This window comes from Microtus pennsylvanicus, chromosome 20, assembly GCF_037038515.1.
Source record: "Microtus pennsylvanicus isolate mMicPen1 chromosome 20, mMicPen1.hap1, whole genome shotgun sequence".
NCBI classification, from domain to species: Eukaryota; Metazoa; Chordata; class Mammalia; order Rodentia; family Cricetidae; genus Microtus; species Microtus pennsylvanicus.
Window position 1 is genome coordinate 1,016,140 of NC_134598.1, and position 16,093 is coordinate 1,032,232.

The 16,093-nt window shown below is 42.5% G+C and overlaps 1 protein-coding gene across 2 annotated transcripts in view; it reads left to right on the forward strand.

Annotated features, from left to right (window-relative positions):
* Msrb3 (methionine sulfoxide reductase B3) overlaps positions 1-16,093 on the forward strand; it is a 123,373-nt gene that overhangs the window by 67,439 nt on the left and 39,841 nt on the right. For both annotated transcript variants that reach the window (XM_075954100.1, XM_075954099.1), the window contains one exon: positions 7,921-7,949. In XM_075954100.1, the coding sequence (XP_075810215.1) occupies positions 7,921-7,949 (29 nt within the window). The remainder of the gene's footprint in view (positions 1-7,920; positions 7,950-16,093) is intronic.

Below are 16,093 nucleotides of genomic sequence, written 5' to 3' on the forward strand. Positions count from 1 at the left end.
AAAAAAGTGCCTTCTATGTAGGGATAAATTGTTTACTGAGAAACCTAAACTAACAGAAATCAAATGAGTACCTACCTATAACACACACACATGTTCAGGGCAAAATACCGTGAGAAATGGTTTCAGAATCCTTTGGCTGCAGAGTCAGTCTCTCAATTGAAAAAAACCTAATTTGAGGCTAGTATTCTGGTACTGTGACCTGTAAGATGCTGGGGTAGACATGGATGTGTAAATCTAGAACAAAGAGCATGCCAGCAGCATTGGGATCCCAGGAAGCTAGGAACGCCTGGAGCTGTGGGAGGACGGGGACCACTGACCTGGTGAGTCGGTACTGGAAACATACTTCAGTACGAGGACTACCATGTTGGGGTATGCTCTGACTTCCAAGCCCCAAACCTAAGTGGAGGATTATCTCAGAAACCACAGCGGTCATGACTGGGTCAAGAGAGCTAAGGAAGGAGTGGGTAAGACCCTCCCCTGCAGCAGTAAGGAAGATGGGCTCAGGGAAATACTTTGCTTTTTTTTAATGAAGAAAATGGTAGACGTGGAGACATTGACGAAGCTAAAGATGAGCGAAAGAGGACCGAGGGTCCTGGGATAAACTTTGGAAGGAAGATTGGGCTTTCGCCCGGGAACAGCCTCTTCTAAGGTTAGTAGCTGTCCATCCCCAGGGTGAGTTTCAGCTTGTTTTAGTTCCTACCATGTAGAGCTGTACTTGGAACCCGCAGCTCTTACGGACATTGTCGTTGTTTCCACTGCTCCACACACCAGGGACTGAGTAGACACAGCCACTTTGGGCCACTAACTGCTTCATCCATCCTGTATGCCATGATCATGTGTCAGTGGGAAGGGGCGGGCTCCTCCTGTGGCTCATGTTTTATGTTTACTAGCTGGCATGGTTTGCAAAACAAAAACTTAAACTCCATGGATTGCTTTGGGTTTCGGTGGCATCCAGTTGCACGGGTTCTGCTGTAAGGAAAATTGGCATTATACGGCCAGGGATTTGCACGTTTTACTTCCGTGCATTTAGTTAAGTGTATAGTGTTAATGGCAGTCCCATGACTCATAGTCTGCACAACTATAAATTAGCACTGCTACCTCTGGTGTGCCTTTTTTGAGAATGTTCTGAAAGACCACCCAGAGTGTGGAATTTACGTAGACTGCGAAGACTCGTTCAAGCTGAGACACCACTCACCACCGACTGACCAGCTACACCTGCCTCCTTCAGTATGAGCCCACCACCGGTTTGCTCTTCGAGGAGGCTCACGCCATTGATCTTAAACTATAAAGGGCTTTTACGGGTTGAATTATGGCAACTTTATAGAAGGCCTCCTCTTTCAAATAGAGTGCTTTGTACATAGTAAGCACTCCATAAATGCTCTCAAATAGAGTGCTTTGTACATAGTAAGCACTCCATAAATGCTCTCAGCTATGGCTTAATGCAGGCTTCGACCTTCCAGTGACCTTCTCTGCCTGGTTTCCAGATTGGCGGGAAGGCTTCTGGGTATGTGTCTTTCATATGTCTTTCTGCTCGGGGCTTTGATGGAGTATAACTTTACTGACAACATGAAACTTGTCTATTTATTGACAAGTCATTTTAGATGGTCTGCTGACCAGTCCAAATCCTTGCAACCCAAGGTGTCATTGTTTGACTCTTGTTCACAGAGATAAGAGCTATACAATAAAACAGTAGTTTTAATAAGTTCACTAAAAAAGTGGTGAATGAATACACACACACACACACACACACACACACACACACACACACACACACGGGTCTGGGACTTTTCCAACAGATTTCTCCTTGCTTGCTGTTTAGTTCAGCGCTTCCCACAAAGATAACTTTATTACAGTGATATGGAAAATATTTTCCACGTGGAATTTCATACAGTGTGTAGGGACCTTCTTTAATTCCCCATTGGGCAAAAAAGTTACTTTGAAAATTAGTAAAATAAACAAGTCGGAATACTTAGGAAGGCGAGAAACTTTGCGGGTGTAAATAGGAGAGGCTTTCTTCATGTTAAAGGAATGCCGGCTCAGTTAGCAGGTCCCAGGATTACTTGGAGAACTTACAGACATGCGTTTTCAAACTCGACTCTGCTTTTCAAAAGCTCGATGTGATCTGGAGAACTTCATGACTTCTGGAGTCAGTGGCACAGGGCTTCGGAACTGGAGGTCCAGTGTGCCAGACCAGGTCTCAGGGTGATGGTGAAGAGACCCGCCACCTCCTCGTTTCTCTCCCTGTAGTCTTGTCTAGAGGCCAATCTTCCAATCTTGGTCGTGCTGTGGAGATGAAGCTCAAATCGCAGTGCAGAAGCCAGGAATGTGCAGAAGCTGCGGGCTTCCCGAGGGGCCCTGTGGGGCAAGGCTACCCTAACCCACTAGCACTCAAACGATGCTGCCAAGAATTGTGGGTGCTGAACATGGAGCTACGGAGTTTAGCGTTTGCCCCATTGGGTTTCAGTCTTATTTTGGTCCAGAGCTTCCTTGCTATGCCCTATTCCTCCCTTTTGTGGTAGGAACGTGCCAATGTAGGTTAGGAATATGTAACTTTAAATATTATTTTACAGGGACTCACAGCGTGTGTTTGCCTGCGGTTTCAGAAAGACAATGGGCTCTGGGGCTGTGAAACAGGGTTAGGACGGTTAAAACTGGAAGCTGGACAGCATGCACTTTGTATTATGAGGTGTTTTCTGGGGATCGAGGCAGAATGCTATATTTAAATATTCAGTGTCCTACGTGGGGCCGTGTGTTTGAGCACTTGGTCTCCAGTTGGTCGTGTGGTCTGAGAACCTTGTGGGAATTTGAGAGGCGGGACCTACCTGACTATTGCAGGTCTCTGGGGATAGGCTAAACCTGTGTCCAGCTCAAACTGTCTGCTTCCTGATTGGCTAAGATGTGGGCCTCGGCCTCCGTTATGGACGTTCCTCCTGACGGGTGAGCCGCAGTGACTCTTCCCTCCCTCGAGCCACTCCATCAGGCGATTTTGTCAGAGGACCAGTAATGCAGAGCCCTTCTTCTTGTTTGCAGACATTTTTATTGCTGTTCTTTTTTGTCTTTCTTGTATCATTTCACACTGCACCTACACAAGTTCTTTTTTGTGTTGCAACCTGTTCTCATTTAGCTGAAGCATTGCTAACCAAGCTGCTGACATAGGTTAGTTCCACAGAGTATCCCTTCTTACAGTGCTTTTGCTGTCATAGGTTAGTCCCACACAGTATTACTGCTTACAATGCTTTTGCTTGACTTCTGCTGCACCAGGATGTGACACAGGCTCTCTTAGCGTCATCTTAATCTGCACAGAGGGTTTTAAAGTTATCTTTCTACCATATTCTGTGGGTAATAAACAATGCTGTAGTGGGAATGAGCATGTCCAGGGTCAGTGGGTAGAAAGTGGACGAGCTGGGGTGTGGCTTCAGGCTGCTCCTCTACAGGGTTCCCTCGGTGAGACAGAAGGTCTGTTTGTATCTCTAGTCCCTTGAGCTCAGAAAAATGAGCTGGTCCCACGGCACGTAAACACCCATACAGACACCCATGAGCTGGGCCCACAGCATGCAGACACCCATGAGCTGGGCACACAGACACCCATGAGCTGGGCACACAGACACCCATGAGCTGGGCCCATGGCACACAGACACCCATGAGCTGGGCACACAGACACTCATGAGCCGGGCACACGGCACGCAGAGTCCTAGCAGATTTAATGTAGATTTTGTTCCTTGCCTTCTCATAATTTTATGTCTCAGTTTGTTTTCCCGGATATTAATGTTTTGAAATGAATTTAGGCTTATCTTTTGAACATGATTTATTCGTTTTTAATATTTGCAAAATTTTTTATTTATTCTTCTTTCTTGCATTACATCCCAACCATAGCTCCCCACCTCAAGTCCTCCTCTTCCCCCACATCCACTCCCCTTCTATTTCCCTTCAGAAAAGAGCAGGCCTCCTAGGGATATCAACCAAACACAGCATAACAAGTTACAATAAGACAAGGTACCAATTCTCACATCCATTAGGAGGAAGAGGGTCCCAAGATGAAAAGAGTCAGAGACCCCCCACTCCCACTGTCAGGAGCCCCACAAGAACACCAAGGTGCATAGCCATAACATATATGCAGAAAACCTAGTATTTGCAAAATTTTAACTTTCTTATTTCACAAGGAAGTGGAAGATGCACAGTACAGTATGTTGTCAACTGCACAGTCCACCACAGCGGTTGTAAGTGGATCTTGTTTCCAGCGTGGCTTGGCTCAATTCTTGCTGCTCTCTTAATAAATAAGGATTAGCTTGATTTCCAAATTTCTGGACATTTGTGACTGATTAAAAGAAACAACTATACAGCCAATAGACAGAACTTTTAATGTTTCCGTGGACTTTGGTTGTGTAGCCTACGTGTGGTTTGTTTTTGTGTGTTTTGTATCTTGTCTGTATCTGTAACATTATTATCAAAATATAAATTTTAAGTACAAGGATAGATGAGGAATAATCTAGTAATTCTCTGATTTAAAAGAAACAGAATGCATTGGATTTGGAATAGAAATTCCCGACTAAGAGCACTGTTAATACCTCTAGGCCTGCCTCTCACTTAGCTGATCTGCACTGAGCGGCACTGAGGTGGTCTTGGCCTTTAGCTCGGGACTGTAAGACACTGTGGCCGTTCCGAGCCAGCATCTTCACACAGTGATGTTCTGAAGGCAGGAAAGGAGCAGAGATCCTGAGGAGGGTCTACCCTTTCTCCTCCTTTCCGTGAACACTCGCTGACAGACTTGACCTCTCAGGCCTCAGCTGGGCTACGGGGCTCTCCTGGAGTCACTGAGCAGTGCTCACACAGGGGTCTTCCCTGCAGTGGTGGGCGTATCCTAGCCCCTCTCAGAAGCCGCAGTTCTGTTATTGGGGAAAGAGATACTAGCTCTCAGGAAGACGATTAATAGTTTCTGCTGCTGCTGTTGAACTCTGGGTATCACAACGAAGCAATGTACACATGTGTGGGGAATGTCACAGGGAAGCCTACTTGTATTCACAGTTAATATCTAATTCATACAGTATAAGGAAACTCCATATGAACAGATATGTTACGGAATTATAACTTCGATGAGTGTCAGAAAGGTGCGCCAGGGCTATGGGGCCAAAGAATTAGCCTGGTCTGGTAATCCCCAGAAAACTAATGATGAAGCTAATATGTGTAACATTTCAGGGTTGGGTGGCAGGGGAGTGGACTATCCCAAGTAGAGCACACATACGGTTTCTCTATTGCTTGGCAGGCATGTGAGTGCTCTGCTGCTCACTCAGCTGAGTTTGCTAGTGTCACCCTGTCACCCTGACCTTTGTTTTCACCCTCAAACATTTGTAAATGCTCGTGTAAGCTGTTCCTGTGATTTGCCTGTGGATGCAGTGTGCCCACCAGAAGTTCACAGACTGGTGCCTTGATCCCCAGTATGATGTATTCGGGTGCTGGACCTTTAAGAGGTGGAGCCTGGTGCAAGATAATTAGGTCACATGGTCGCAGTGAGCCACAAGAGAGGTGCTAAATAGTGCGGAAATATCATCTCACCTGTATGCAGTCGAGTGCGTAACACGGAAGTATCTCACCTGTATGCAGTCAAGTGCCTAACACGGAAGTATCACCTCACCTGTATGCAGTCGAGTGCCTAACACGGAAGTATCACCTCACCTGTATGCAGTCGAGTGCCTAACACGGAAGTATCATCTCACCTGTATGCAGTCGAGTGCCTAACACTTTGGAAAATGAAAAGGGGTGAATGTATGTTGGAAAGCAGCAATAGCACCAAACTCCTTCCCTTGGTGATTGCCGAAGGAACCGACTTTAGGAATAGAGTGGGTGTCTTGGGAACCCCACGGTTTTATCCATTTTGTGTCCTGCGTTGTTCTTTTTTGTATTTTGGTACCTAGTATAGCTACTCCTAGAACTAAGCCTGCAAGGAATGTGCTTGCGATGGTGGCTGCACCCTGGCCTCCTTCTGCCGCCCACGTCTGTATATTATGTGTTCTTTGTTTTTTTGCTTGTTCCCGTCCCTATTTTACTCATGTTCCCAAAGAGCAGTCATGACACATGGACTGTATCTCTGGTTATGCGAGTGTGTAAAATCTCGTAGGAACTTGAATGAACAGATGTTGTAGGACCAGCTTCCACTAACCCCAAATCTGACCATATTAATTTTATGATTATGTTTTAATTATTAACAATGTATTTTAATGTTTGATACTATATCTGAGAATTATGAAAATGTTTTCTACTTTTTATTTGATGCCTGGGGGATTAATTGGTTTGTGAAAATGTTTTATGTGCATTTTATGGGTATATATTACACATTGACCAGCTGTCTCAGGACAAGGTAAGATTCTTGGAAAGTTTTTTGACATAATATTTCATATCTCAAAATGTTTTATCAAGATCTTTATCATTAGTTTCCCTTGAGAGACATCTGAATGCATATACCAGGTAGATTTCAATGCTGTGGCTACAAAGATTAATAAGGCCTAACTGAGGTCTAGGGAGGAAGTGGGTAAGGATGCCAGTAGAGTAACACACAAGAGGCTATAGTTGTCATCAGTGATGGTGTAACCGTGAGGCATGGCTTCCCAGAATCCTGGATATCAACGAGTGGCATGAATTTGCCTTGGGAATGGGAGGGCATAGAAAGAAAGGACAGAGATTAGGGCTAGGTGTGGGAAGGAAGTTGGGTCTACATTCTAGACGTGGTTGCTGAACTCTGTGATTGGCTGTACTAGGGGAGAGCTAAGGGGCAGTGTGAGGCCCTAGATTCAATTCGTAGCACCATATAGAGAAACCCCCCACAAAACCAGGTCTGTGGTCACACACACACACACACACACACACACACACACACACACACATTTATGTCTGTGTGTATATAACCACGAAAGCTTATATATAATATGTATATGAAAATTTGTTGATTTTGTTTAGAAATAAGTGAAATTTGAGAGTACTTGAGAAAATTTTTGTTACCAAAGAAGCCCCTTGTTTTCCCCTTTCTTCTTTGATGAGCTCTCTTGAAGCAAGTTTAAGTGAGGCAAACTCCTCCTTCCAAAACCGCTTCGGTACTGTGGCATGATTTCAAAGAGTTCCCCTTTCCCAGTTAGTTAACTGCGTTTCCACAGAGGGGACAAATCTTCTCTGTCAATGTAATATCCCACAGGCCTCCTGCTGTTTGCCTCTTGTATCTTGCCGGGGCAGCTGTGAAGGTATATACCGTTGATTGCTAATGTGTGATATAAACCCGACTGAGCATGCCCACTAATTGGTTTGAGAGCTAGATATAGACAATGCTGTCTTATGGGGCCTGTGTAGATAGGCCCAGTCCCGGGGGTTAATTCTGCTTGACAGCACAGCGCCGGCTTCTCGGGAGTAATTACCAACAGCAGTTTCCCACAGCCAGACCAGCGGCTTCAAAGGCTTCTGGATTTACAGCCAGAGTTAACCTGTATCTGAAACCTAAGGTTCCCACAAGGAACCGTTTCTTCTTCCTCCTTATTAAGGGTTTGGGGTTACTGAGTTCATTTGCTCTCTGCTAAGGACCTACTTCATGTTAAGGAATTGAAAATCTTTAATAATAGAGTAAAAGGCATAATTATGTGTCGGACTTTTTTGTATCACTCCATATTACTATTGAAGAAAGATTATCTATGAAGAAAGGTTGGATATTTTGAAAAATAAAATCCCGTCTCTGAAAAGCTGACTTTGAAAGATATTTTTTCCTGCTATGTAATCTGAATTAATATATGCATGCAATTGAATGGTTGACATAAATATAGCATTACACTTAAGGATATGATTTTATTTTTTGATCGTTATATAAAAATCTATAATTTCTGCACCTCCCCACCTCAGACCTTTCACAATTTTTATATTAATTTTGTTTGTTTGTTTGTTTTTCAGGTCAGAAACCAAATATGACTCTGGTTCAGGTATGTTTACATTAATAATGTTATTCTGAGTGATTTTATTTTTTACATTATTCTCTGAAAAGTAATTCAATACATCAAGAACCATTTTGATTTTAAACGACTGACAATCTCCTTTCAAAATACGAGCCCCACCTCAAAGCAGGGCTATGGGCTGCTTCACGTCATGATTGACAAGTTCACTTCAGGCTCGTTCACAGTTTGGAACTAAGCAGTAAATGCCGTGCATCTTCCGAGGGCCCATGCTCCCCGCTCACAGCAGTGACGTGCATGAGATGCACTTTGTAGATGCACAGAGCATCTGAGATAGTTGAAGAGTCTCTGCAAATGATTGGGGGGCATGGATATACAGAGATGGGAACTCGTCTGTGAGGTAGGCTGCCTCTATGGGGATGCTGATGGAAGTTAAAACCGTCTTAAGCTATTGTTTTCTATCCATTGAGACAGAACTTGCCACTTACTGCAGCGTCACCGGTCCCATGAGTGTTTTCTTGTCATCAAGCATGGATGTAGTTACATCGTCCTTGGGATTGGCTGTTATCTTTTACCTCTTGCTGAGATCCGGGTACTGCAGAGCACCTGGTATTAAATTAAAGCACAAAAATTGTCTCATTTTGGTTACCAAGGAATTATGCCCTTTGATGGATTGTTAATGTATTAACATTAGTTTTCAATCCTAAGAGATAATAATTTGCAGGAAAAATGACATAACTTGTTGGTCAGCAGAGTGAAACTCACTGTGACTCGTGAGTTCCGCTGCGTCTTCATCTAAAGTGTGCTTGCTTGTTGAGCACGGGGAATCCAGTGGCTGTGAGTTCCTTTGACAAGAACCACAGAGCTAGCCTGCCTTTCTTTCTTGTGAGCCTGGTTGTCCTTGTGGGCACAGCTTCATGAGCTTCTCTGGTTTGGAGGGACCCTCACCTCAGCTAATGGAGTCTGCAGATTTGACCTAACAGATTCACCTAATTAAAAACCAGGATACTGCCTCTCTGCCCAGTCAGAGCTCTGGGCTTCTGATCACGTGTGCCACTAACGTTACAGGTAAATATAGAACAGTACGGAGACTAACACGGAGACATCATAGAAACAACTACTTGACTCTTTTATGACTCAAACAGGGTGAAACATTTTAATAGTTGAAATCTCTAAGTATAAAAATAAATAAATTGATGAAGTATAAATTCTTTACACAAAAGCTACATGCTTTAATAATCCTGTCAGTCAATCACCAAGTCACAAGATAATTCCTGTTACTTATTGATTATATAATTTAGTTCTCTAAAAAAACAAAAACAAAAACAAAACAAAACAAAACCCAGGCAAGCTGGTGTTAAAAGTACAAGACCTGGAATGTGGCTTTTAAAAATGAAAAAGTCCACTAGCTTCGTTTTGAAGGTGAAAGCTGGGAATGGTGCACAAAACTGAAATATTAGGCTGCCATTGTCAAAGTCAAATAATTTATGTTAAGATTTTTAATCCAAATTCAGGTGTGCTGCTCAGCCCATGCACAGAAGGCTAGTGTGTGCCGCGGAATAGCTCTAGCATCTGCAGAGGCTCACGTTTCACTCTGCTGACCTCGGGTCTCTGCTACAGCCACAGCCACAGCCACAGCTCCTTTCTTCAGTTTCTGAAAACTACAGTTAGAGAGCTTAAGATCTTGTGGGGAATATGAATTAAAAGTTTATTTGTTCTTTGATTTTGCATTCAACTATGAAGTAAATTTAGATGTTTTCAAATTAAGAAGTAAGTAATTTCCCCTCTAAGCTCACCACTGATGAGGAATCAGACAAAGGAAACCTGGCGTTAATTCGGTGGTATTTTGTATCATGCAAATTTTATCATGAATTATATCATGAATAAGATAACATATTGGAACAATTAAATGTATGACTTGAATAGGTTCAGATTCTTTGTTGTTCATCAAATACAAAAGTTGTCTAATGTTGTACCGTTTGACAAACTAAGCTCTTTAGCTGAGGAATGGTGCCACTCTTACTAAAGAAAAGTAAACATTAAATAAGATGATCAATAGCTAGCCATAGAGGAATGGGTATTAAAGTATATGGACGTGTATGCAAAGATATTTTACAAATATATGTATACATGCATACAATTATTTGTTAAGGAAAGTATCCGGTTTTTGAATTGAGCTTACTGCACATCTGTCATTTGTATAGAGAGTTTCTGGCTGTTCAGTAAGATTTAGGAGAAAGGAAGGTTTTCATTGCCATCATATAGTTGAAAAAAATCAGTTATTGAGTACACATCAAATGAGCAATCAAAAAAAAGTTTTGCTTATATCTTTTTTTATAAAAAACAAAGCCTACAGATAGCCTTCTGCTAATTTTTAAATGTGGTGTGTGGTTGTGTGTGTGTGTGTGTGTATGTGTGTGTGTGTATGAGTGTCTTTGTCTGTGGGCAGGGGATAATTTTTACTTGATTAAAGGCATGCACCACTATGTCTAACCTTATTTCTCTGACTGAGAGCTTGCCAAGTAAGCTAGATTGATGTCCAGCAGTTTTAAGGACCCTATTCTCTGTGTCTAGGCTGCTGTGATGTGGTTACAAGCATTTACAATCATGTGCCACCATGCCTAGCTTTTTTTTTGTTTTAATATGTGGGTTCTGGAGATCAAACTCAAGTCTTCATGTTTGTAAGGCAAGAACTTTACTGAACAATCTTCTTAGCTTCATAAATTAATTTTTAAAATTAAGAATTTATTTAGGTGTATGTGTGCGTGCATGAGTTTGTACACCATATGTGTGCAGTACCTGTAGAGGCCAGAAGAGGGTGTTGGGTCTCCACAAACTTGAGTTACAGGCAGTTGAGAGCTGCTGTGTAGGTGCTGGGAACCAAACTTGGGTCCGTGGCAAGAGTAGTAAATTCTCTTGACCACTATGCCATTTTTCCAGCCCCCCAAATTTTTTATACTGAAAATTTAATCATACTTAAAAGTAGGGGGTATAGTATTCCTCAAAGGGTACCGCATAGCTATCATCTAAATTTTACTATTATTAATTTGCCATTAATTTTGCTTTTATCATCATAATGTTTAAAGGGACAGTACATTTTATGTGATATTCAAAAAAATGCAAATTGTTTTTTCCTACTGAGTGGAGGGCAAGTAAGCTTTCAAGATTTTTGCCTGCAGGAGAAGTGTGAGCCACACATGGGTTATCAGTCAGAGGGTTGCATCTCTGAGTGTTCACGCTCAGGTAGCAACTGAAATTCTTCTTCCGGTAAATCATCTAAAGAGGGAACCCTGCAGCCGGAGCAGGGGCGCTGAGTTCATCCTAATCTGAGAATCACAGAAACGTCCTGTCTTCATGATGAATCTGGATGAGATTTGAGCTCCTGTTTCTCTCTGTGACTTCTACTTACTGAGTTTTACACTGATTTAAAAATGTGTTCTGTTGATTTATGACTCACTGACCTGAAGTTTGGCTTTGCCGGTTGAGAAGAGTGAGCTGGCCTCCTTTCTAAAGAAACTTGAAAGTTTTTTATGTTAACACGAGTTCCTAGTTGCTGTCTCTGGCCCCAGAACTTGCTGACTTGGAGATCTTACTAAAGAGAGTCAAACAGACTTCCTTTTATGTTCAGAAGAAGCAAGAGGCTGTGCTTGTCACCTCACCACCCAAGCAGGGATGTAAGTTGATTCTGGAGGAAGCCGAGCATTGAGTTTACTGCAGTGATCAAACACGACTGTCTACCAGGTCTCAGGAGAAACACGCTGTGAAAGGCGGGGGACTGTGGAGCGCATTGCACGATAGGCTTTATAAACAGAGCCCTGGAGGTCAGTGCGTGGATGCAAAGCAATTAAATAAAGAACTCTGGCTTTGCTCTCTGTCGTCTGGATGGGGAGGATCAGAAACCCATGTGGACAGAGCTGAAGTGTGAGCTTTGCTGGAGTAAAGCTTGGCACCTCTGGAAAATGCGTTCACTCCTTCATCCCACATGCCAAAAGGCTCCTAGAGCATTAGAAATAAAATGGGAAGCAGGCTGTTCTGAATATAGCCCTTAGCAGACATGCCAGGGAATTGGGCGGAGAGAAACTAGGGTGAGGGGTTGAAAAGACCCAGGTCTTCAGTGAGATTGTGGGACTTGTGTGCCATCCAAACCCTTGCAAAATAACTGCAAAAACACATGGGTTTTATTCTTCTCTAAATTCCAGGGGTAATGCAAAGATGTAGTTTGAATTTACTAATCAGCAATGGGGTGTTGCTATTTCCTATCTAAATTCTGGTGGCTACAAATGAACAACTATCTGCTGAAGCCCACCTACAGCCTCATGCTGCAGCTGGACATCTCAGGCGATGTTTGGGTGAAAAGCGAAGTGCCAAGGCAAAAGGTAGAGTGTCAAGGCCCATAACCACTCCAAACAAAGTTTCCTCCAGAAAGCGAATAAGCTCATGTTTAGTGCTTGCTGCTCCTGCACTTCTTGGATTTAATAGCTATACAAACAATAGCTGTAAGGAAATGGGCTCAGAGAACACGGCGTCTCGGAGGCCTAAGATTTCATGAAAGCAAATGATGGAGGATTAAGAAACCTAATGAGCATGGTTTAGTGTTGAGAGCAGGAGCGGGCAGCGCTCTGTTAACTAAAGACTCAGTGTGGGAGGCAAGGAGGTCCTAAGCAACACGATAATCAAAGGCACGAAAGAATATAATTATCCCGAAGGGTGGAAAAAAATGCAAGGAACAAAAAGCAGCTAGTGTCAATTTTATGATCTATAGTTAAAAGGAATCTCCGCACTAGGGCGAGGAAATCAAAGAATAGAATCGGTTGATGCCCAAAGGCACCGAATGCTGAGGGGGTTGTTACGAGAGGCAGTAAGCTAAAGGAGATGGAGAGCTTGGACAGAGCAGAACTGGAGTTTTAAACTTGCAAGCAAATTAAGCAATTTCCCCTTCTCCAGAGATGTTAATAAGGAAAATATTTTCCATTCTCGTATGATTACATTGACAATACCTTTTAGCTTTACAATTTTGTGATTTAAATTTCTTATTTTAATGACAATGAAGGAAAAGGAAATAAAATATGAATCTCTCTGTATGAATATTGAAACCCATATTTGGACTTCATTCAACAGAAACAAGAAAAATACTGGCTGCTCAACAATTCATTTATTCAACATCTATCTCCTGGGCATGCTATGTCCCAGATGTTGAGGCAGCAGCCGTGAACACGGTAGACACAATTCCTTCTCTCATAGACTCTTACAGCACTTGGTCCATTGTATGAATTCCCTGTATTTCTCTGTGCTTTAGCAGAGAAGGGCTAACAAGACTAATTTTAGATCCAGATGGTGACTTAGGAACTCTGGTATTTAAGGTTGAGCTAATATGTTTTAAGTTTAGACAAATTCACTTTTCTTTACATTGTTCAGTCCATAAGTGTTTCCTACTCAGCTTTTATGAGGACAACCTGGTGGTGCTAAAGTCTGCGTCAGAGTGACATTACACAACCCCTGGTCACCAAGCAAGGGTAACAGGAGGGTAGCAGGAATGCGCATTTGTAAGTTGTGCCCTGGGCATTCCCTCATTTGCTTCTCCTGTTCCAGGCTGGTGTGAGAGGTCAGGTTGCCCTTGGACAGCCTCTGGTTGTGGAGAAGCACATAGTACATCATAGTACATCATCTTTTGTTTTTCATGAGCGAAGTGAAGGCAGGAAGCCCCAGAGCACAGGCCGAGTGCTGAGACTTTCTCAGAAGTAAAGTCGTCTTATTTCTAGCACTGTTTCATTGGCCTTTTGGCTTTTGTGTTTGCTGCTAGAGCACTAATTTAAAATTTATAATATCCTTTTTATTTTTTTCTTCTTTGGAATATAATCCTATAAAGCTATAGATTTTCTCCCTTGAAATACAGCAGATTCCTAGGAGGATTTTAGATAGTCTTTTTAGAACATTACAGTTTTGGTTTTCTTCGGGAAAATGTTCTCACTGTTAGTGCAGGTGTCCTGGTCCTCCTCTCTAAGGAGGGGCGTAGTTGAGATACACAGCACAGAGGATGTGCAGCCGTGGGCTTGGCTAAGAGTCCACAACTAAACCACACATGAAACACATCCTACTCTTCAGTCAGTTATTTTATAAAATATTTATGCGCTTACAGTGATGACTGTATTGGTGAAATAGGTCCAGCTCTTTCTTGTTTCTCATTATTAGGAAACCTAACTTTAGCTGTGGTGTTCATGATAGGTAATGGTGAAAATATTTGCATAGTACTTTACCATTAAAAATATTTTCATAAATCTTATTAAGTTTTATACATTCTCCTGGGCCATGGTCATCAGTGAAGGAAGCAGAGCTGCAGAAAGTTATGCAACTTACTTAAGGCCACACAGGTATTTGTAGATTCTAGTAGTTATGGCTGAGTATAAGTTTGGGTACATGTTGGCACAGATACGACTGTCAGTGATGTGGTTGTGCTTATGATCTATTAGTTTTCAGAACTCTGGCCCAGAGTAACGCTCTCACAGTGTTGGAACAGTACATAGATCTATGTTTTTACTCCAACTTCTGCTTGGACTTGTGTCATAGTTAGGGTTTCTATTGCTATAAAGAGACACCATTGACCATGACAACTCTTATAAAGAATAACATTTAATTGGGGTGGCTTACAGTTCAGAGGTTCAGTCCATTATCATCATGGTGGGACATGGCAGTGTGTCTCCAGACATAGTGCTGGAGAAGGAGCTGAGAGTCCTACATCTTACAGGCAACTGGAAGTAAACTGAGACACTGGGTGGTATCTTGAGCATATATTAGACCTCAAAACCTACCTCCACAGTGACACACTTCTTTCAACAAGGGCATGCCTCCTTATAGTGCCACTTCCTTTGAGGAACATTTTTTTTTCAAAGCCCCAAATTCCACTCCCTGGTCCCCAATAACTTTTAGTCCTATCATAATGCAAAACTGTATTCAGTCCAACTTCAAAAGTCCCCATAGCTTATAACAGTCTTAAACTTATCTAAAAAGTCTAAAGTTCTAAGTTCCTTCTGAGAGTCATACAATCTCTTATGTATACTCACTTGTAAAATCAAAATCAAAAAGCAGATCACATACTTCCAACATATATCGGCAAGGATATGTATTACCATTCCAAAATGGAGGGAAGGACCAAAGCAAGACCGAAAACCAGCTGGGCAAACAGACTCCAGACTCTGCTCTCCATGTCTGACGTCAAAGTGCTCTTCAGGTCTCCAACTCCTTTCAGCTTTGTTGACTGTAACACATTTCTCTCTCTCTGTTGACTGTAACACACTTCTTTCTCTCTGTTGACTGTAACACATTTCTCTCTCTCTGTTGACTGTAACACACTTCTTTCTCTCTGTTGACTGTAACACATTTCTCTCTCTCTGTTGACTGTAACACACTTCTTTCTCTCTGTTGACTGTAACACACTTCTTTCTCTCCGTTGACTGTAACACACTTCTTTCTCTCTGTTGACTGTAATATACTTCTTTCTCTCTGTTGACTGTAACACACTTCTTTCTCTCTGTTGACTGTAATACACTTCTTTCTCTCCGTTGACTGTAACACACTTCTTTCTCTCCGTTGACTGTAACACACTTCTTTCTCTCCGTTGACTGTAACACACTTCTTTCTCTCTGGCTGTTTCCACTGCCTGTTAGCTGCTCTCTTTGGCAAGTATGCCATGACTCTGGCATCTCCAAGATAACTGAGGCTTCAATTTCACAGATTCCCATAGTGGTCTCTCTAGGCCTCTGTTCAGGGACATCCCTGACACAAGCCTGGTCTCAGTGCCTTTCCTTAGCCTTGAAGGGAGATTCCATAATGCCTTTTTTCTATTCTTGACTCTAAAGCCAGAACCATGTGACCTCAGCTGCCAAGGTCTGCTGCTTGCTGAGGCTGAAACATGGCCCCCATTTTCAATTACATATTCACCAGCTTTCTGGTTTTGATGGTTACCTTCACTGCCTAAGCTTGGCTGTCCTTGAACTTGTTCTGTAGACCAGACTGGCCTCAAACTCGGAGATCTGCTAGTCTCTGCCTTCTGAGTGCTGGGATTAAAGGTATGTACTACCACATCTGGCTTTAAGCTTTTCTTTAATTTTTATTTTAGAAGTTGGAAAAATTAGTTGGGTGGGATTTTACCCTGAGATCACCAATCCCTTATTTCATTT